Below are 22,499 nucleotides of genomic sequence, written 5' to 3'. Positions count from 1 at the left end.
TAATTGCAGAAGCAGCTTTTAAAAATAAAGTTTTGTTTAAGACAAGCCAAGCTCTATCTGAAGAACAAACTGAATGATCCCATTGATACTAGTAGTTCCTGCCTCTGCCTGAATTTTCTTTAATTGCTGCAACAAATGATTACGAAATCCAATAAATCATCGAGTAAAAATAGCATGAAAAGTTGTTCCTTGCCCACAAATCTTAGTACGACTTGTTTGCAAATCAGCAATGAAAGTGCTTGAAGTACATTTGATAATTTGATCTGGGGAACTTTAGATTCACCTGTATAGTTACACACTTTAAGGTTAGATAGATTTCTCTACGTAAAGTACAGCTATATTCTGTCCCATTTTATCTTGTTCTTTCAAATGAGTAGGAGCCCTACCATGTTAGATCTTACGAGGATACTGGAAGAAAGTAACAACGCCAGGAGCAAAGAGAGGAGAGTGCAATGCTGCTGAAGTTAATCAGATTGGTTCACAGTTTCTGTAACCAATTTTCATGAAAAATTATGGGAAATGCTCTTCTAATACAGCTCCTAAGAGGAAGGAAAGTGAGTGAAGGGGACTGTATCTATATAAACATTTATTATAAAAGTGATCTACCAATTTTTTGAAGCCATGAAGTGAGTTTTTAGACTTTTTTTTACCTGAATATGGGTCTTCTTAAAACATCATAAACTTTCAGTTTTGAGAGCTTAATTTTTAAAATATATTTTGGTGAAGAAACTGTTGTCCATATTAACCTCAGTGCAGGTAACACCTGCTTCAAAGCTATCTTTCTTTTTACTTCCTAGTAAATCAACATGAGAAAGAAAATAAGATATATGTGACTCACTTAATACATCGTGATGAACAGGGTATTTTTTTCCTGTTGCCTCCTTCTGGAACATCAATCTAATAAGACAACAAAATAAGTAAAATCTTCCATTTCAAGCTCATGGCAACATAACTACAATAAACTTGGAATTGGTTAAAATAATCTATTTTTCAGCTAAGCATCCGCTCCAGTTATGACCTCCATGTGATGCTCTGTAGTCGCTGGCATGCTATGATATATGACCATATTAATGTAGATTTCAGTTTTGTATGCCTGATTTCTCATTTTTCAATCTCATGCAAACAAGGAGCACTATTTAATGTTTTCTGTTATGAAGCTGGTTTACTGTTTCTACTCGTGGCATGATTCATTGACAGAATATGGGACTGGACGCCACTACATGTTATTGCATTTAGCTCCCAACTTTCAATTGGTAATTGCTCTCTATTATTTACTAGCACAATATATCACAATAGACAAAATTATTGTTTACACTTATCCTTTCTGGGCTTTGGTAGCCAGCTGTCCTCCAAACAAAAATACATCTCACAAATCTCACTTGAATTGGAGAAATATAATTTAGAAAATCAATACATGGATATATCAAACAGACAGCATTCAAGTCCTTTATCATAAGGTTTCAATTGTATTTTTGGTGCGACACGAAGGATGATCTGTGAGATGTATAAGACTACGAGCCTGGAGACCCTGGCAAGGAGCTTTGGGTGACAGCTCACTACCGCATGAGCCAGTTCCCATAAAAACCAACAAGAATGTTTCATTAGCTTATGTGAAGAACTGGAGGAAATAATGATGCCTTTTAGGACAAATAATCTTTTCAGTGCTCTTGCTAGAGGAGCTGGTATCTGTGGTGCTCTGAAGGTTCTATGGGAAGTAATAACCGTGTATTATTGTTAGGTCTCCAGACCTAAGCTACTACCCAGCTCAATATTGTAAAACACACTATAGCGTATTGTATAGAGACCTTGTATCAAGATCAAATCTGACATGAATGAACAGGAGAATTCACTCAGTAAATTAGCCTCATGTACTGCACTTTGTCCCTTTTTTAAATTTTGCTGAAACAGAAGATTTTTGCACTCAAAGGGTAACCACCTTTTACAACTAAAATAGAAATTTTAAACACATCTTCACTAGCTTTTATGAAGTTGTATCTGTCTGTATCAATGCTGAATTTGACCCCAAATACTCATTCCACTGCTTTAACATAAATCTTTTCTCTATTAGCCATCAGTAGTAATAAGAACTTTTAAATTAAATTGTTGGTCTGTGTAGAAGCAGCTAATCAATTCAGCTAACAAATCTTTCTTGTGAAAGCGAATCAAGCATGGTTCCATTATTACTAACCCCGAGTTTAGTTCTTATTCTTCAGCACTTCTCAAATCTTAAAATTTTTCTCCAATAACACCATTGCAAACTAAGCAGACACCCTACACTCTCTGACGGTTACCAAATACGTGGTATTGTCCATGTAGCAGCAGTGCTCATCTCTGCCACCTGTCCTGGCTCGACCCAGACACTTACTGTCTTTAATGCCCAGCCATACACCTTCACTGCATCCTGGTGTCAGTTTAGCATTCCCCTGTGTCCCTATGGCTGGTGTGGATAGCAGAACAGCCCTTTCTACTGTCACAAAATGGACTTCAATCTCAGACTCAGGCTTGCAATAGATTTGACCCAGCTTTTGACGCAGTGAACCATACTGTATCTCTTTTAAAGATGAGGCACTCAATTAATTGCTATTGGGCTCCAAAACAGCACCTGTCTCTTGCCTGCCGTTTACTGTCAAGTGTCACATTCAATAACAGGATTGCTTTAAGCTGCTCATTTGCAACAACACAATCTCCTTGCACTGTGCCAGCACAACCATTTGTGCAGCCACTTAGTAAGTCACTTAGGCGAATTGATCCAGCTGGAAAAAAAATATTCTAGGAAGAAAAAACGCATGTTTCATTGGGCCCAACTGCTGCCCTGACCTCGTTCACTACATGGCTACCAAAGTGGTGATTCCAGCACAGTTCAAGGGACAAGAAAATGAGAGAAGCTGCAGGGTTGGAGGGAGGCACAAAAAGCAACCATCTTACTGAGTGTTGATTCTTACATGCAGCTGTGAAAAATAATCTGCTCTGTAGACCCTGAGAAACTACCCAGGTTAACAAAGAGAATCTGTTACGGGCCATGATTTTCTCACTTGGCTTCAAATTAACAGCAAAATAATCCCCATAACACAAGCTGGTTGTGCCAAATCAAGCATCTTTCTAATACCATACAAACAAGTTGATATGTCTTCTGTGCTGCCAGAGGGAAAAGAGATTATCTAAATACAGAATGGAGTTAAACACACAGAAGCTATAGTAAAATGGAACCAGAAAACAAATGCAATAGATCTTTTGTGGCAATGTATACAAAGTCTACATACAACTACTTTAACAAAGCTGGCAGGAAATATCCCTGTGCGATTCCCACATTTTCCTCTGTACCACTCGGTATCGATTTTCTCCAAAAGACAAACGGTGTCTCCAGAATGAAGGTCCAAGTCATCAGCATGCTCTGTAAGACAGCATCATTTCAGTTAACGGTAGTTGTCACACTCACTGATTTTCTCTAAGTAAAACCTTCTTAATATAAATACCACAGACAAAACCAGAATGAGTTTTCAAAAAGTCTTAATATACTTGATAAACCAGTTAGCTTTAACTAAAAGACTGGCCCAGCTACAGCTAAACCCATGGATTTGAACAACTCTACATGCAGACCTTGCAGGCTGAGCTTCCTCATCATTTTTAAGCTCTAATTCCTAAGAAAAATTCCCATTTGAAAGCCTTGGAGTAAAACAAGCATCCAGAATATTCCCATTTACTTACCTGCAGGAAAATCATGCAGGACTACAGCATGAGGTGCACTTGTGTCAGAAACTTTTGGAGGATGGTTTGAATCCTGACAACAAAAAATAAATCCAAGTAGTTTATAAATCACGGAAGATACTAACAGAGATTCTCTGTTATGTACTCTGAAAGTAGTTTTCTGACTTCAGACACAATGTTGTTCTGGTATCAGAGAATCACCTTTGGAGGCAACGGTTAGTATTGGTCACAGAGCTATGGGTCTGAATTCTGTATGCCTTTCGCCAGTGTGAACCAGAATGCATTTCACCAAGATCTGCTTTTGAGCCAGTAAAAGGAAGGGAAGGCATCTAACTTTTCCCAGTATAGACAAAGCCTCAGCTATCTCTGTGGGTCAGAAATCTGGAGCATTGATAGCAACTCTCATTGCAAGGGTTGTGGCCAGATTTTGCACTGCTGCTCAGTACTGCGTGCTGCCAGTTACTCTTCCTTGCTTGGAGAGAACACCCCAGCCCAACTCTTCCCAGCACACTCAGCAGGGGCAGCACATCTGCTGACTGCCAAGCATTTTAGAGGGGTGAGCAAGCCACTAGGCCTTTGCTTACAGGAAGACAACACTGAGGGGAAATAACCATTTTGTTGTGGGATCTTCATAAGGGGAAATTATATTCAAAATGCTGAGCCTTCTTCTCTATCCCACCCACTAGGAGTTTTTAGACTGTACTGATGACAATCACTGTGCATGACTTACATTCAAAGTAATCCACTGCGTACAAAAAACCCAACCAAAAAAGCCCAATATGGACAAAGATAAGGCCAGAATAATATGAATTACAACAGATAACAACAGATTGCATAGAAATCTATTTCAGCCATGTAGGTTTCTGAAAATAATCAAAAAAGCTGCTCATAGCTATAATTTATACTAGATATTTAATATTAATATAGTCATGCCCTAAAAACAGGTTAGGTTCTGCAGAAGCAGAGAGAGGAAAATACTTTGAAGTCCGTATGTCAAAGCCAATTCACTGATATATCATGTACAGCACTTCATAAAACTACTCGCTTATCTTTTGCCCACTTTTCAGATACTCAGCCAAGGGAGTGATTATCTTTCTATGAGACAGAGGAACTTCACCAGTTTCCTCTCCCTTCTGGCACTCCAAGTAATTACTGTTGCTCTGCCTCATAAACAGAATGTCCCTGTGCTATAAGGCATATCACCATTATTGGGTTTTGTTTTGGTGGTTGTTTTGTTTTTATTAAAGAAACACAAGGATTTAATAACCACTATTACATTTCTCAGTGTAACCTTTAAAGCCTAAAGCACTTGATACAACAGGAGTCTTGCTCATTAAATATTTATCAGCAGAAAAAAATGCCTTACCTTACAGGACAGTTCTCCAGTGTTCCTGGGATCACAATCTTCCTTGGCAACTCCATGCGGCACTGGTAGCTTGAACAGAAACAGAGGCAAATGGAAAAGTTTGTTTCATTTCTAAGCACCTGAAATTCCTACTGCAAGTGAAAATCGTCAGACGATGGAACTATTCAAACCACCTACTATAGGTAACTAATTTAGGAGTCCAGTGGAAGAGGACAAGCTCCTTTGGAAGGCATTCAGAACGGACTGCTGGTGATACAAACTGCCACTTCGAGAAACCCAGGTGTTGTCATCCGCTTTAAAAGTGTCTTAGCCACCTAACTGGTATCATAGCATACGGTACGTGATGTTCAGCAACACACTGACACAGAAATGTATTCATTTGTCATGGAGGGCACTGGAAAAACAACCTGGGAGGAAAATTTCATTGAGAGAAGTAACACTTGAGGGTAGGGAATTACTAGTGATTTGCTACTGAAAAAAATCTCATCTACAAAAATATGTCACATGTTTCTTATGTAAATAGGTGTGGCTACACCAGAGAGGAAGCAACATGCTTCCCTTATCTCAAAGCTATTCCTACTATCAAATTAAATACATCTTTCTCTTTCTTGCTCCTCTGCTACACCAAGGATCTAAATGCAAGAGTGAAGATCAAAAAGAAGGCAACAGAAAGCTTCCACTTCATGCTGGATGTTGATGTTGTTCATGCTACTGGTTCAAGCAGTCACCAGCTCTGATGACTGACCAGTTTCAAGTATCTGAGGAAAGCTCTCTCCTTTTTATCAGTAATGTTGATCCATTTATATTTAATATTCCCTAACAACACATGCAATACCAAAAAGAAACATTTTTATAATGAAAAGGGATGGCATCAACAGGATGAAAATGTAAGATAAGTGATATTACATTCCTGACTCTTTGCAGGCTTCATTAAGCAAGGTAAACTACTTTTTAAGTTCTAATACTCCCCCAGTTTTCTTAAGCATTTTGACATATACAGGGAAAAACAATATACAAATGCAATTATTTAGCATCATTTTACGTGCTGTAATAGAATTCAGAACTGGTGACTGTAAAAAGAACCCCCAAAACCAAAAGCTATGCACTAAAGATATATATATATAAAAAAATCACATATATATACAAAAATACACACACATATGTCTATACTTTGCATGTATATATTGCTTTCTCTAGTATTACCTTACAGTACTTATTACTATTTATCTATTAGTATTAAATAAGGAAGATTATGCTGATAGATGCACTGTGAGAGCCACATCATAGTAACCTACCTTACTACCTTTTTCACGACTATTTTAACCAGCACTGTTTTACAAACAACAGTCTCAGATGGGATATCTCAACTCTCACCATGTATTTATTGTAGAGAGGATGACCCGGTTTAGGTCTAGGAGGTAATGCTGGATCTGGATTTTTAAAGACTTGACTTTTTGCTCTCTTGGGTCCCAATCTGAACTTGCTGGGTTTTTTATCAGAAGCGATGTCAGAAGTAGATCGTGAAAGAGCATCCTTCTGGGAGGATGTCTTGGCTGCAGAGAGTTTTGGTGGAGGTGGCCTTCCAGGAGCACCTTTAGGTGGGGGAGGTCGAGCAGGTATAGTTTTTCCATTCACAGGCCTAAAAATTGGGCAAACCATCAGAGAAATATGCATATTAATAAGCCTGCCACCTCATCCTCCACCACAGCCCTAGCTATAGAGTATGCAATATGGAAACGTGACTCATGATGACCTGGGCTGTAGAGTGTGTAGCATCTGAAGCTCTCCGGGGATACATGAACTCTTCAGATACTGGGACTGGATGATCAAGTCCTTAGACAGATCCTTTGACTACAGATTTCCAAGTCTGCTCACCACTTCTGCTTATCAACAGCCTGCCAGCTTTCTCGGGAGCCCACTACATAAGCAGGATTTCTTTCAGCAATCCACCTCTAGAAAGAGCTTTGTCTGAAGCTGCCTCAGGATGGAGTTCTTCTAGTGGAGAGCTTTAGTGAAAGCCCTGAGAAGCTCTGCTGATCTAGCTGGTCTTCAGGAATAAACCTAGCTCATTCCCTGGGATGTCACTTACCTGAAGTGACTTTTGGGCCTCTGCTGAAACTCAACGGCAGAGTAAAAACAATGGCATCAATAGCAGAATTTACCATTTTTATGCAACAGATGTCTACTGCAGAAAGAAAACACCCGTGAAAATACACGGGTTTTCTGGCAATGCTGGCGGTACCACACTCTCACTAGTGTACCAGTAGTTTAGAAACCAAAATCAGACACTAGTAAGTGACAGTGGTAATTTAAAAAAAAAACCTAAAAAAAATTTAAAAAACCCCCTTACTAAGCATTGATAAAAAAAAGCTGCCTATACAGTACACGAGTCATGACTTTTAGAATGAAAGAGTGTGGCCAAATCAATAATTTGCTAATTAAAAATCACCTCTGTTATAAACAAGCATTATGTACATAAAACTTTGGCTTCCTGTTATTAAGAACCCTGGCACTACCACTATTCCAAAAATACAATATTGTTTGATTGTTATTGGGAAATCTTTGGCCAGTTACTGCAAGTTTCTGCTACAATTGTCTCTCTTTTTTTCTTATAGTGTAATTCAGCATAATTATTTGCTCGCATGAATTCCTCAAGGGTCTGTAAAAATTATCAACCACAACAAATGTGCATTAGTGGATCTTTGGAGTATCCTTCTGACATATTTTGTGAGTGTCATTCACCACTTGAGAAGATATTAGTGCTCTACTAATGCTCCTGATAAGAGTTCTCTATTACTATTTGAGTGTGGATTATTTTTTAAATTTCAAAAAAGTTTTCCACTTCTGTTCAACTTCCACCTCTCCCCGTTCTTGGCCTCATCCTAAACTAAGCATTTTTAATATTGACAAAAGGGGAAATTCCAAGTTAGACTGCATTAAATCTGGAAACAAACCAACCCATACGTTTGTAAGGCAACTCAACTAAACAAGAAAACCCTAACAAGCAATTCAAAGAATTATTACTGCTTACTTAAAAAAAAACAAAAAACAATCCATTTGAGCAGAAGAGTGAAAGGACAAAATGTTTACTGCAGTTCCAGAGACCCTCAGGAGAATCAGGAACGCTGTTACGCTAAACAGAACGGGGGAAAGTAACAAGCCCTAAAGGGGCAATAATGAGTTGTTTCCTTGTGGGTACAACCACATTCTTTCCTGTTAATGAATACTTATTATTATTGGTAGACTAAGTTTAATAACTGAAAGATTCTCTTAACCTGACACAACAGAGCAAACCCACAGATTTAGAGTGCAGATGCTGAGACAGCCACAGTGGGCTAGCTAGCCCATGCTTTATCTCCCTCTAGTTTGTCTCTGGCATTTAGTGGACCTGAATTTAAGGCTGGTCCAGCTACTTTCGCCTCTGCAGACTTTCTTTCTTGTTGGTTCAAAAGAATAAAAAACCCAAGGTTATCATTGATTCTGCACCTTCACAGGCATTTTAGGTCTCAAGTGAACTGTATAAACTAGCCAGTGCTTCTGGCAAGGTGCTGGCCCAGCATCTGCCCTTTTCAGGGTAGCAGCATCTGCCACCTCCATTCCTTTACTGCTCAAACCCAGCCACAAGTGCAAGTGCTGTTGATCTAAAGGTCAGCAACATGCAGGAGGGGATGTTCTATGTTCAGCTGTGGGTGAAAAGGTTAAAGATGCAGAAAGGAATGACTGTCAGCAGCCACTGTACATTAGCTGAAGAGCCTAACAGCTGTGCTCCTATAATCTCCCTGCTCATACCGATAATGTACAAACAAGTACTAATCAGCTAGCAACTTGGTCCTGCCTATTTATTAGTGAGCATACTACCTACCCAAGCCTATTGAGTTAGGACTAGAGTTGGTGGTGTCTACATTGAGACTAACTAGGCAAACTAACTCAGAAACACCACTTTTAAGTGAGTCACTGAAGAATTGCACTTACCTTGGGGGTAGTATAGGTTCTAGCTGAGGCACTCCACCCTGTTCTGAATGATCCAACTCCTACAAAGATTCAAAAGAAAAAAGCCATTTCTTTAAGCCTAAGAAACAAAAATTATCTTGTTTAAATGATGCATTTCTTATATTAAATTATATCCTACAGATAGGAAAAACAAGTTTCTGGAGGTCTGGGAATAAAGTAATAAGTATTATGGTGTGTTCCAGCATTTTAAAGTCTTGTTGGATATAGAGGGAGATATAAATAAACTGGCTGACTACCTGAATCACAGCTTAAATTGTGCATTAGGTATGACCCAGACCTCTTTTCCTACTACATGGGAGTCCGGGCTCAAGAGCCAAATTCAGGAGAGTCATGCAAATGTACAATTTCACTGCCTGTAGGATTTCAACTGCTGCAGTTACATTATCAATTTTGATTTAACTTTGCCAGATGAAACACTTTGAACAGGCTTAAAGCAGAAAACATGACATTGATGCAACTTGCACAGGACAGCGTCTCTTGAAAATAACATTAGCTCTCATTAAAGAAGGCATCTAAGCATGTTTCCTAGAGATCTAACAGATAAACCCTGGTGAATCTTGCTTTGGCAGATTAAGGTGTCGCTCCTCCCCGCTGCCCATCCTGACCCTGCCAGAGATTACTACCCTGTAGCAGAGTCAGCAGAGGGGAACGTGTGCCATGTCTGAAGGGCTTGGACCACAGTAATGGATTAACAAGTTACCATCCTTTCTGCCTCCTGCTGTTCATTTTCATGCCGGTGCCAGAAAAGTACTGCCAGCTCCGCTAAACAAGCACAGCTGCTTGTGGAACAGCGTGGTAAATGAGAGTGCTGAATCTGGGTTCAAAAGTATGCTTTTTGAACCAGTAATTTTAAGTAGGTCTGAACAGTCTTGTTTACTTAATTAGGGATACATGTGCTTGAAACTGGTAAACAATTTCTGTGATTTTTCCCACCTAGATAAAATACCTATAGATATATATTTTGTGACAAAATTTTGACCCTTAATTAAGTCCCCAAATGAATGTTCCTGATTAAACGATCCTGATCAGAAAGAAAACAACCTGCCACTTTCAGATGGGGATGTTATCCTCATAGCAAAAACTTTCCTCTTCTGTGTGAAAAGGAAGAAATCTGTGGCAACAGCTGCTTATGGTCAACAGTTTTTACTGTTGCTGGTTAATCACTTCCACTGACAAACAATACTAGTTTTATAAGCACAGAAGTTCTTATCTTTCCAAAGATAAGACTTAAATGTTTCAGTGGATTTGATGCAGTCTTTTTCTTAAAAAAAATCCTCTGACGCTTACACATGCCTGTCACAATAACCTGGATGACATTGTAAAAGTTTTGGGGTTGCATTGTATAAAATGTTATTTAACATCTTGTATTGGAAATTATTTTTTCAGCATTATCCAGAAAAGATGAGACCTCTATGAATAGCCTTTTCAATCATGACATTTAAAAACCCCCTTATCCTATTAGCAGAGGTAGCCACAAAGACATTTGTTGGCAGCTGTCCATCTAGTGAGGGCTTTTGATTTGATTTGATCTTTTTACTGCCTGTGGTTTCCACAAGACACACTGCCATTCTTGCCATCACAGCACTCAATATTTGGAAATTCTACTTTCGTTTTCTAGTTTATTTTAATTCCCTTTTGTAAATCTGTGTCAAAGTGCATATAGGATACACAGCTACAATGTCTACTGTTACTATGTGGTCAGGAGGGAGGAGCAGAGCCTTACTTTCTAAAATAGATGGTTCTACTCAGGCTCTGACAGGACCAGTATAAAACAACTAGAAGGAAAGAGCTGAAGAAAGCAAGCTTCATTCATCTACAGAAAAGCTTCCTCTCCCTGGAAATTAGCACAGACACCGAGAGGTACTGTGTGTATGAAGGTAAAAAAATACATTTCTAAAGGACTTTGACAATATTTCACTATGTAAATCTCACTGGACTTTGAACGACTTTGCAGTGGTCTTGAAATTAAATTGTAGAATATCCTGATTCCAGCTGCTAAATACAGAAAATTGAAGATAGATGTGATCAAAGTTTAACAAAATCAACAAAGTGCTTTTCAGAACTGACAGGAGTCTAAATTACCTAATTAAATTAGAGAACGCAATTGAAAGAAAAAAGCCTTATATTTTTAAGTAGTCCTTTTCATCCTTTCGTCCTTCAAATAACTTACTTTACAAATGCTTGAGAGTCACAAGAGATCTGTTAACCAAAGCAGACAAAGTTGTAATACAGGAAAACAGTTCTAACTTACCACTTTTTTTACTAGGTCACCACTGTTGGATTTTCTCACTGTGATATCGGAGGTATTCCCAATAGGCTTTTCAGCAGGAAGTGGTGGGGGGCTATGCAGGATTTCATTTAAAGCTGTAAAAAACCAAAAGTTCCCAAATTAAAGTCTAATTAATAGCTTCTTTACATGGACCAGCAATAGGTAAGGGAATCCACCTTGGTTTGGGGCATTTTTTTGTGAACGCAACTTCCTTCCTCAAAGCCAGAGCAGCCAATGGGCAGGACCACTTAAAGACCAGTGAAGAGAAAAGGGACATGAAGTGAACATTACAACTCTGAGGTTGACTTCAGGAGTACTTCCCATCCTGCATAACGGATCTTCACTTTACTCTCAGGACACCAGCAAGTTATTCTAGGGTTTCAGCTGCAATACTTGTTGATATAATATTAGATGAGTAGAAGAGTTTCTACCCCTGGGAATGTCAGACTCATTACTGGATACCCTGAAACACCATCACCATCTCTCAGCCACATTTCTAAACTAGCTCACTTTTTTCAGCTGTCAGCTCCTGGAATATCCTTCAGGCTGGAAAACAGCTGAGGGTTATTTCAAGTAACCCTGAAAGATCAGGAGCCTTGGATGGAAGAATCTCCAGAAAGGTAAAGGCAAGAAAAGAAACTGTTGCTTGCTACAAAATTCAGGGTGACAGAAAGAAAACAGAGATGGAAGCTCCCTGGTAGTCTTTAAGGAGCTAAGCAAATTTAGGACATGGAAGAGGAAACAGTACAGCTCTTACTAGGGAAGAGTGATGATGTCTTCAGTCTCAATAAGGAACACAAAAACCTACTAATTATATGATATTTGCTTTCAACGTGTCTGCCATGGAAACCCAGGAAGCACTTGGACAGGTTTTGCCAGCATATTTACCAACCGTTTTGTCTTTATATATTGGAACCTTGCCATCTATTTTACAACGTATTTGTATACCAAGAAAATTCATTTCATACAAAGAACTTCAGACACTTAAGCTCTTCTGACTTCCAGACAGTCTTGGAGTTATGTAAAAATATGTGCAGACAGTCTGGACATTTATAGACTGATGACAAAAAAGAGGAGAGATTCTATCCAAATGAAAGCTTTCAGTTGCTCATTTCATGAAAAGTACTCTCAACAAAGAAAGAACACATAGGAAGGAGAAGTGTTGTTTGTTTTTGACACCTCAGTTGCATTACTATGATCCCAAACACTGGTGTGATGTTTAAAAAAGGATCAGTTCAAGGATAAATCCCTTATGCTTAGGAGCAGGTCACAGTTACCGTGTTGGAAGTGACCAAGCAGAGGGGAAAAAAGTTAGTGAAGTTCATCACTCTTCTAAGCTAGTATGATGGATGAAAAGCAAAAACAATACCTGATGGTAATTGCAAGAGAAATCTTCTCTTATCATACCTTACTGATATATAAAAAGCACGAGAGATTTATTTATTCACACTACTTCAAATCTTGATATATACACAGATGGCCTAATTTCCTTGCTTTTACTCTTTATAAGACCAAAACTAAAGGAAGAAAAAAAAAAACACAAGAACTAGAAGGCAGGTGTTATTTTCAGTGATTTCTAAGTGTAATAACTGAAGTGGAAGTTTAATGCTTCCTTTCTAATCACATCTCGACAAAAATGCTAATGCTAAATGAGTGCTTTACTGGAGTTCAAATTCATAAGCATCCAGCTCTGTTCTCTTTTTGGTAGTGCTGGGTGGGGGTTTTTTTGGTTTATTGGGGTTTTTCTTTTTGGTTTGTGCTGGTTCCTGACAGAATTAATCTCCCTCCATACCCACGGTGGTGAAAGACCCCTTGTACTGAGATTATGTGGCCCTCTTACAAGGTAAATCCTACTAATTCCATGTTATACGTTGGCCCAGTTGTACTTTTCTCATTTTTTAACTTTTAACAGCTTACATTTCTGCAGCAGCTCCTATCTGACAAAAGGCTACTCTGCTTTCTTGGAATCTGCTTCTGTTCCTCCACATCCCATTAATCTTCCAGCCACAGCCTCCCATAAAGCAGTCCTTCACACCCTCCTGACAATTGTAGCTAAGTACAGTATGACTGGCAGTCTCCTGTGGAAAGTTCAATTACCACTAGAGAGCAGCAAGGGACCGGTTAGCTACAAGTTCAAGAGAGAATCCAGCTAAGGGAAAAAAAAAAGAAAAAGGAAAAAAAAAAATTGTCAGATTTTTTTTTTTTTAAATGGAAATTACAATTTCCTTTGTGGAGAAGAATTATGTCTTGGGTTCTTTACAGTAGTTCATAAACGTATTCTTCCAACTGAAAAAAACTTCTATTTATGATCAGGTATTAACAGAAAGACTTTTCCTCATAGCTTTATCTTCAGTCTTCTCTGCATTTTTAATCATTTCCACTGCATTTCTCACATATGCAGAGGAAAAGAAAACCTAGTATTTTAGCACTGGGGGGTGGGGATGGGGGGTGGAGAAGTGAACTTGGGAAATAATGAGAGAAACTCTTAGGAGAAAAGCCGCCTGGACATCTAGTTGCTACAAGTTGGCTCTGCAACTACTCAGTGTAGTAAAACATGATTTTGAAATATGAGTTTTAAGAGCTATCTTGTGACATTTCTCTGTAAGCTTTGAGGATAAAACATAGGGCTAAACAGAAGCAAGTATGTACTCCAGCATACAAAGATGAACAAAAAGACCTTGTGGCTCTCTGATAAATTTCCACTCTGAGATACTGTCAGTGTCATTTGTAAAGCTGTAAAGGATTAGAGGTGGAAGGCATTAGGGATACGGTAACTGTCAGAAAATTATAGTCAAGACCTTGACACAAAATTGAACACATCAGGTTTTTGCATCCAAGTTCTCGCATGCCTTTTTTCTTCCCTCAACTGCTACCAAAACACTATTGCTTAAATGGCCACAGATTTCAAATCTAACAAGAGTCAAGGGAACTTTTTGATGTACGCTGTGAAAACTATGCTTACATCCCAACTAAGCTGTGTTTGAAGCAAAGTTTAATACACTAATGTTGCTCCTTTGACAAGTGAGGGCCCTGCTCCCAGGAAGCTCGGGAGCAACATTAAAATATCCTCAGCTGATGTCAGAACAGAAGTCAATTTGACCAAAGGTACAGCTCAGTGAATGGTTTAGCTGACAAAATAAGCTTGCTTGTGCTGAAAGGGTCTCCTCCAGCTCTTCCCAGCCAGCCTTTAGATCCGCCCCCACACACCATTTCACCTCTGATATGCGTTAGCTCCATAAGGTTTGACAGACATCAAACTTAGCGCAAGGGAGGGAGCCAGATGAGGTAGCTGGGAGGCAGGGAGAGGGGAACATGACTCCCAGCTATTTCTCCCTCCCACCACAGCCCTTAGGTTGGCTCCTCTGTCTTGTCAAACTGTACCACGGGATTCCTTTGGCAGCCAATATAGCTAGTAAACAGCAACTCAATTAGTAAATAGTAAGTCCCAGTTAAAATTATTTTCTGACAGAGATTTCTCAGACAATTTGGGAGAAGAACTTACGTTTCCCGGGTTTAGCTGGGATTCGGATCACAGTGGGTTTCCGGGCTAGAGCTGGTTGAGCTGTCTGTTCCTTTGCAGGTTCACTTTTGGTAAGGAACTGAAATGGATCTAAAAGGAAAAAAAAACCCAACATATTTAATATTTATTTCTTGAACACAAATCTCACCAGGTATTACTTTCATTATTAAGGACATTCATATTTCACACCCAAGGAAGTCATTAAAAAAATATATACATCAGGCTGATGCAAATAGCATACTCAGCTCTTTGTAAGTAACCTGTCTTTTCTGTATATCTGCATTCATAGTTGACTTAACATAAACATGCTCCAGATGCCTTCTGGGATTATATAAACCACTGAACAAGAGGAACTGCATCACTTGGTAATAGGGACCTGAAATCACGATGTCTTTAGGGAAACATTTTCAAAGCAGTTGCTCTAATATGCAGACATAGTGTGAACACATCCGCTAAAAAGTTTTAATCAATAAAATCTTGCCAAAGCTAAACAATCAGCACTGCAGCAGATAAAATGCCTACAGAAACAAAACAAAACAAAAACAAAGCATTTAAATATTACTGATTACAAAATGCCTTTGCTGTAGAACAACTAATTCCCTGGAAGATTCTGCATCATTTTGTTGATTATAAACCTGGTATCATGGGGGAGACTGGTTCAGACCAAGGACTGGGAATTGTGCCTGAGCTCTGCCCCTGCCTGTATCACTCATTCTTCTACCAGTCTGTCCAATCATTCTATCAGTAAGACAGGAGCAATGTTTTCTATGCTTCACAAACTTAAGCACTGGTCTCTTATTAATAGGCATGGGAACATATGCGCATGTAGAAGGCAGCTGTAAAAATACTTGTACATAAATAAAATCCAAATCAATGGGTTCTTTCTCAAGTACACCTTCATGTCAAAGAGCAATACTTCATTTATACCTCTTCTCTGTTGTTAACAACTGCTACCTTTTTCTCTGACATTACCAAAAACTGCAGTAAAATGGCAACGCTTAACGGTATTGTAAATGTGTAAAGTAGAAACTAGAGAAGCACTCCGGACAATAAATTCTCCATGACACATATTCATAGCCCCAACAACTGAGTTTCATCTCCTCTGGTGGCCTTTTTAGATGTGTAGCTCAATGAGATGTTATTTATGGAGTGTCAGAGTCTCAGAGAGGAAGTATGCTGGGCATCTCTTTAAATTCTTCAGGACTTTTTATAAAAACATACCCTTTCCCAAAACTACCGCCACACTTTCTGACAAAGTTGGAAGCCCTGTATTTGATAAAATTTTATCTTCAACACTCATAAAAAACAATTTTAAAAATTATGTAATATAAAGTCATGACTTCTTACAGATAATTTTGGATAGTATAACACAATGCAGTGCAAAGCATTTGACACTGTCCCACACGACATCCTTGTCTCCAAATTGGAGAGACAGGGATTTGACGGATGGACCACTCGGTGGATAAGGAATCGGCTGGATGGTCACACTCACAGAGTTGCGGTCAACGGCTCAATGTCCAAGTGGAGACCAGTGATGAGTGGCGTTCCTCAGGGGTCGGTATTGGGACCGGCGCTGTTGAACAGCTTTGTCGGCGACATGGACAGTGGGATGGAGTCACCCTCAGCAAGTTTGCTGATGACACCAAGCTGTCGCATGTGGTGCAGTCGACACGCTGGAGGGAAGGGATGCCGTCCAGAGGGACCTTGACAGGCTTGAGAGGTGGGCCCGTGCGAGCCTCATGAAGTTCAACAAGGCCAAGTGCAAGGTCCTGCACATGAGTTGGGGCAATCCCAAGCACAAATACAGGCTGGGCGATGAGTGGATTGAGAGCAGCCCTGAGGAGAAGGACTTGGGGGTGTTGGTTGACGAGAAGCTCAACAGGACCCGCAGTGTGCCTTTGCAGCCCAGAAAGGCAACCGTATCCTGGGCTGCATCAAAAGAAGCGTGACCAGCAGGTTGAGGGAGGTGATTCTCCCCCTCTACTCTGCTCTCATGAGACCCCCACCTGGAGTACTGCATCCAGCTCTGGGGCCCCCAACATAAAAAGGACATGGACCTGTTGGAGCAAGTCCAGAGGAGGGCCACAAAGATGATTAGAGGGCTGGAGCACCTCTCCTATGAAGACAGGCTGAGAGAGTTGGGGTTGTTCAGCCTGGAGAAGAGAAGGCTCCGGGGAGACCTTCTAGCAGCCTTCCAGTACCTAAAGGGGGCCTACAAGAAAGCTGGAGAGGGACTTTTTACAAGGGCATGTAGTGATAGGCCAAGGGGTAATGGCTTTAAACTGAAAGAGGGTAGATGTAGACTAGATGCAAGGAGGAAGTTCTTCACTGTGAGGGTGGTGAGGCACTGGAACAGGTTGCCCAGAGAAATTGTGGATGCCCCCTCCCTGGAAGTGTTCAAGGCCAGGTTGGATGGGGCTTTGAGCAACGTGGTCTAGTGGAAGGTGTCCCTGTCCATGGCAGGGGGTTGGAACTAGACGATCTTTAAGGTCCCTTCCAACCCAAACCATTCTATGACTCTACTATTATCGAGACACTAGAAATCTGTGTCTGGGAATATACATAAGATTTAAGAAAGTCCAGAAATATGGTATTTATTTATGAACAACCTCATTAAAAACCTTTTAGCATTTTAATTAAAAAAGCCTTGGCGTTTTTAGAGAGAGAGGAAGAGGACCAAGTACATCAAGCTCTGTATTTGTTTTTTTTTTTTAACCAAAAATAGGCCCAAAGTAATTTCAGAGAGAGAAAACACTGTGTAATATTGAGCTGCTGATTACAGTGTAATGGACTGCCCTCCCGCATGCACACAACTTGGCGGTCACAGCTCCCCCAGCCTCTGCTGCTGCTCCTCCTTACCCGGTGCTTCTGCCTGCAGCCAGCAGCCCCCTCTATCCGTGCCCCCAGCTCTCCCCAGCTCCCGCTGCCAGCGCTCAGCTGTAGCAACAGCAGGGACAACATACCGCAGGGCCCATGCACGTTCACCCCTGCTCAGATGTCCACCTCCCACTAGCCCCTTGCTTAAGGCTCTCTTCGTGGGCATATCCATCACGTACAGGTGTGCCACGGGGGTTTGTGCCATGGTCTCTGTCACGGTCAAGACATCTACCTGCCTAGAGGCTCCCCAGAAATCTGCCTGGGTACCTCCATATCACATTTTAATCATGGATCAAAGCACATCAATTCCTTCTGTCAGGCTGCTTGTGCAACAGCTTCAAGTGTACACTTCACATACAAAGGATCATGACAGGTCAACGACTTGTCTACAGCTAAAGGTATACAGGGTATAGTTAAATGTAAGCTCTGTTACCATCTAGACAGAAGATGGCTCCATCACATTGTGCCCAAAGACACTGGCGCATCCAGAAACTAGGCACAGGCAACCCACAATGTTTTAGAAAGTAAGGGTAAAACTAACATCTTGTTTAAGTCATAGATTAGCATTAGTCAGTAAAAGGTTTAGGTCTCTTCAATGAAAGCTGCATCAGAGCAAGGGTTTTTCTAGAGGACTGGAAAACACAGAGGTGCAAGCATTCTGGCAGTACGGTCATTACAAGAAACAAAAATCTGACTCTTAGAGCAAGCCTGCAGTTACAATTTTCTTTTGTTCCTTTATACCTATGTCTGCTAGCTACAATGCTAACATTTGAATTGCATTACAAAAAGATTTATCTAATCTTAGCTCTTATGCTGGTGTTCAGAGTGACTTTAGCGCAGCTGAAAAAAGAAAACCGAAAGCAGGCTTTCTTCTCTCTCTCAGTTATCTGGCAACTCTACAACAGATTTGAGGAGTGACCCTGGTGAGGCAGCAGGGCAGCGAGGCCTCAAAGCTGCACTGGCCCACTGGGAAGCTGGAGACACAGGGCGAGCAGAGGAAAGGTGAGCCGGGCTAAGTCACGGGCACCTTGATACAGCAGGACCGTAGGGAACATGCCGGCACACAGAGCACCTCTCAAGGTAAGGTTCTGCAGAGGTTAAGGAAGTTCTGCATGAACAATGAGGAAACAATTTTCCAAAGCCTCCATCTTATAAAAATATAGACATCTTGAGAACAAATGGAAATGCTCTAAACACCCAAAATAATCACAGATCTTTATTCTTGTAAATTTATGGGAGATTTACAATTGTACAAAATTACTGCTTGTCAGCTGTTAATCATTGCTATGTATAGAAATGGTTTTCTTGACCATTCAGTTGGCAGAGGTCTCTAAATCAATAAATCTGAGAAGTAATTTTTAAGTCTGAGAAAAGTAATTTCTAAGGCTGTGAAAACCATTCGATGAACCTTAGTTTTCCACTCATTATCTTATGTTCAATTATACTGTTGTCACCTCATAATTAGTTTAAAACTCATTACCTTGTTTGTGTTATTCCATTCCCCAGTGTTGGGTTTGCAGCAGAAATTGACTGAGTAAATGACTGTGCTGCTTTGTGCAATGGGACTGACAACATATCAAATTTTTATGTTGTTTAACAACAATTGGGCATCGTTTGAGCATAATTCACGGAGGTGTGAAAACAGAATTGTTAATATACTAACTTAAAGCTTCTCTGCTCAAGGAAATTAATCTGCAAGGCATTTTTCATAACATATCAACAGACTTCTATCGATTTTTTTTTATTAAACTTTTACAATTATGCTTAAAGCCTGTGTCTTCCTTAGTCTCACTTTTCTACAGCTTCTGTTTCAAAGGTTTATGTGATAACATATATTACTGTGCTTGTTCGCAGGAAAGACCAATGAAAGCTGTGTATTTAAATACACCATATATCACCTCTTTCTTTCACCAGTTTGGGAGAGACACCTTTTTGCCCCCACTCTCAGTTACCATCCTTGTTTAAAATAAAAAAATTAGGAGGTTACAGAACAAACATTAGGTTTTGCCCATGTGAGCAAGACAGATAGATATCTTTCTGAAATATTTATTGGTAGTCTTTAAGTAAGTGGTAGTAAGATGGTAACAGATACCTCAGCAGCAATAAGGGGAATCTCCAAACAAATCAGATGTGGAAAGCTAAAAGCACAGAACAGTAATATCTGCTATGAAGATGCTCAGTCCTGCAAGTACTCTCAGTACACATGAAAACAACGTAGTACAAAAGGTGTTGATGCTGACATTACAACACTTGCCACTACAGAAGTATGCAACTGTGTCTACTTTCAATGTTTAATTAAAAAAACTAAATCAGCTGTTAAAGGCAAGGCTCACACATTCTCTTCACACAGAACAGTATTGCTAACGGGGTCTTCCAGGAACAGAGCATAGAGCCAAACCTCATCAACAAATGGTTTTATTAAAATCTAGCCCCATGAAACACCTCTGGTGTTTGTGGAAGCATACTTAACCCATACTTGGAGGAAGATATTCAGCAACAGGCCCCTGCTAGTAATAAAGCTGGAGATTCGATGGAAACCTGACACATAACATCCCAAAGAGGAATACGGTCCATGCTCAAGAAACACTGTGAAATTCTACAACCAAAAGTCTGATGTTCACTCATACGTTCTAAATCTCAACCTATTTACAACTATAGACAGACATATTAGACAGGTATCCTACCTAAATTCCAGCATCAGTGATATCCCCAATCTGTTTTCCCCAGTATTTTTCATCACCAAAATTAACAGTTCACTATTCTTAGAAATGGTGTTTCTGACCCAGAGAGAATAATATGGACTACACCACCTTTCTCAAAATATGCAATTTGCAGCTCCCTCTGCATGGAAAATTGCCATGATCTGGTCACGACCATATCTTTTAATAAGACTGGGAAATTAAAAAACCAAAAAGGAAAAAAAAAAAAAAAAAAAGAGAGAGAGAATGGGATGCAGGCTCTTTCAGAATGTAATCTGTGCATAACCTGAAAGTAAGCTCAGGTAAAACTCAGGCTTCTCAGCATTCTCCTAACACTAGGAGAGTAGACCAGGTCACTCAAATAAAAGGCATACAGTATTCAGGACTAGACGTAGTATGGCTTCAGACTTAAAACTGGAGCAGAGACAAGCAAATCTGCTATCATAACGTTCTAGGATTTCTTTCTCCCCTGTCTACACAGAGGTTTTTCATGACTAGCCCAGTTATTTTGGTAGAGGCTATGAACGGACTGTGTTGTCCTGCTTCATTCAAAGATTTATAGTTCATCAGGCCGAGGAGATTTGCTTTCCCTGATATGGCACATTTAGTCAAACAGGTAGTTGAGCAGGCTGCTAAAAATCTCTTGTATGTAACAACCTTTACATATAAGTAGCTTTTCCAAGGTGGTTGCCAAAGCATTAGTTTTATTTCTGCACCTGCTTATGATGTTTTATCAAAAGCACACAACACCGGAGCAAGCACACAGTAATTTCAGAAAGTTTTATCCTGAGGATTATCTTTCCTCCCAGAAACATTATGTCCAGATGCCAAAACAGAAATTTCAAACTTCTCACACATTAACAAGACTTTTTAAAAAGAGTTGTGCAAAGACTTCAGGACAGGAAGAATTTATCCAGCAACATTCATTGCTACTCAGAGCAGAGAAAATGTACTGAACTACTTGCATAGGTTTTAGACATTGCTCCCTGTTCACTGCTGACACCTGATGGATCACCACAAAAAGCAAGGCAACTCAAGGCCAGTGATTGCTATTTTTGAGGAACGAGTCCAATTCAAAGAATGAATGATGTCTACAGGATACATGTGGAGTTTGCAGAAGGAGCCTACCCATCACTACAACAAAAGTGCACAAAGTCAAAGAATTATGTAGAGTTTGATATTCTCTGGAAAAAAAATTGCTGAGGGATGCAACAGAAGATCCAACCTAAATGTACTTGTTGAAAATGCAAGATGTCCTTAACCGAGCAATGAAATATTTCATCCACTGTGTCAGAAAGCTGAAGAGCAGATAAAACAAAATCTACTACTAGAATAGCAAAATTTCTCAGGCTATCGTAACACTTAATGGCAATACAAGCATTTATGGGGTGGAAAACTACAGTGCTACATCTGTCGTGGTTTAACCCCCGTCAGCAGCTAAGCACCACGCAGCCGCTCCCTCACTCCTCCCCTCCCCCAGTGGGATGGGGAGGAGAATTGGGGAAAAAAGGTAAAACTTGTGGGTTGAGATAAGAATGGTTTAATAACTAAAGTAAAATATAATACTAACAATAATAATAATGAAATATAATAATAATAATTGTAATGAAAAGGAATATAACAAAAAAAAAAGAAGAAAGGGGGAAAAAAAAGAGAAATAAAACTCAAGGGAAAAAAAAACAGTGATGCACAATGCAATTGCTCACCACCCGCTGACCGATGCCTGAGCAGCCATCTGCCCCTCCAAGCCAACTCCCCCCAGTTTATATACTGATCATGATGTTCTATGGTATGGAATATCCCTTTGGCTAGTTCAGGTCAGCTGCCCCGGCTATGCTCCTTCCCAGCTTCTTGTACATCTGCCTGCTGGCAGAGCATGGGAAACTGAAAAGTCCTTAACTTAAGATAAGTGCTACTTAGCAACAACTAAAACATCAACGTGTTATCAACATTATTCTCACACTAAATCCAAAACACAGCACGGTAGCAGCTACTAAGAAGAAAATTAACTCTATCCCAGCCGAAACCAGGACGACATCGTACACAGAGACA

General features: G+C 39.9%; 1 protein-coding gene across 3 annotated transcripts in view; it reads right to left on the bottom strand.

Moving 5' to 3' along the window:
* Positions 1–22,499, bottom strand: part of SH3D19 (SH3 domain containing 19) — a 46,895-nt gene that overhangs the window by 7,922 nt on the left and 16,474 nt on the right. For all 3 annotated transcript variants that reach the window (XM_050896723.1, XM_050896724.1, XM_050896726.1), the window contains 8 exons: positions 14,854–14,961; positions 11,334–11,446; positions 9,044–9,102; positions 6,446–6,710; positions 5,072–5,140; positions 3,706–3,778; positions 3,261–3,391; positions 839–897 (listed from right to left, as the gene is read on the bottom strand). In XM_050896723.1, coding sequence (XP_050752680.1) covers positions 839–897; positions 3,261–3,391; positions 3,706–3,778; positions 5,072–5,140; positions 6,446–6,710; positions 9,044–9,102; positions 11,334–11,446; positions 14,854–14,961 — 877 coding nt within the window. The remainder of the gene's footprint in view (positions 1–838; positions 898–3,260; positions 3,392–3,705; positions 3,779–5,071; positions 5,141–6,445; positions 6,711–9,043; positions 9,103–11,333; positions 11,447–14,853; positions 14,962–22,499) is intronic.

This window comes from Gymnogyps californianus, chromosome 4 (genome assembly GCF_018139145.2).
Source record: "Gymnogyps californianus isolate 813 chromosome 4, ASM1813914v2, whole genome shotgun sequence".
NCBI lineage: Eukaryota > Metazoa > Chordata > Aves > Accipitriformes > Cathartidae > Gymnogyps > Gymnogyps californianus.
The sequence above is the reverse complement of the archived record's forward strand: the minus strand, read 5'-3'. Positions and strand labels throughout refer to the sequence as shown.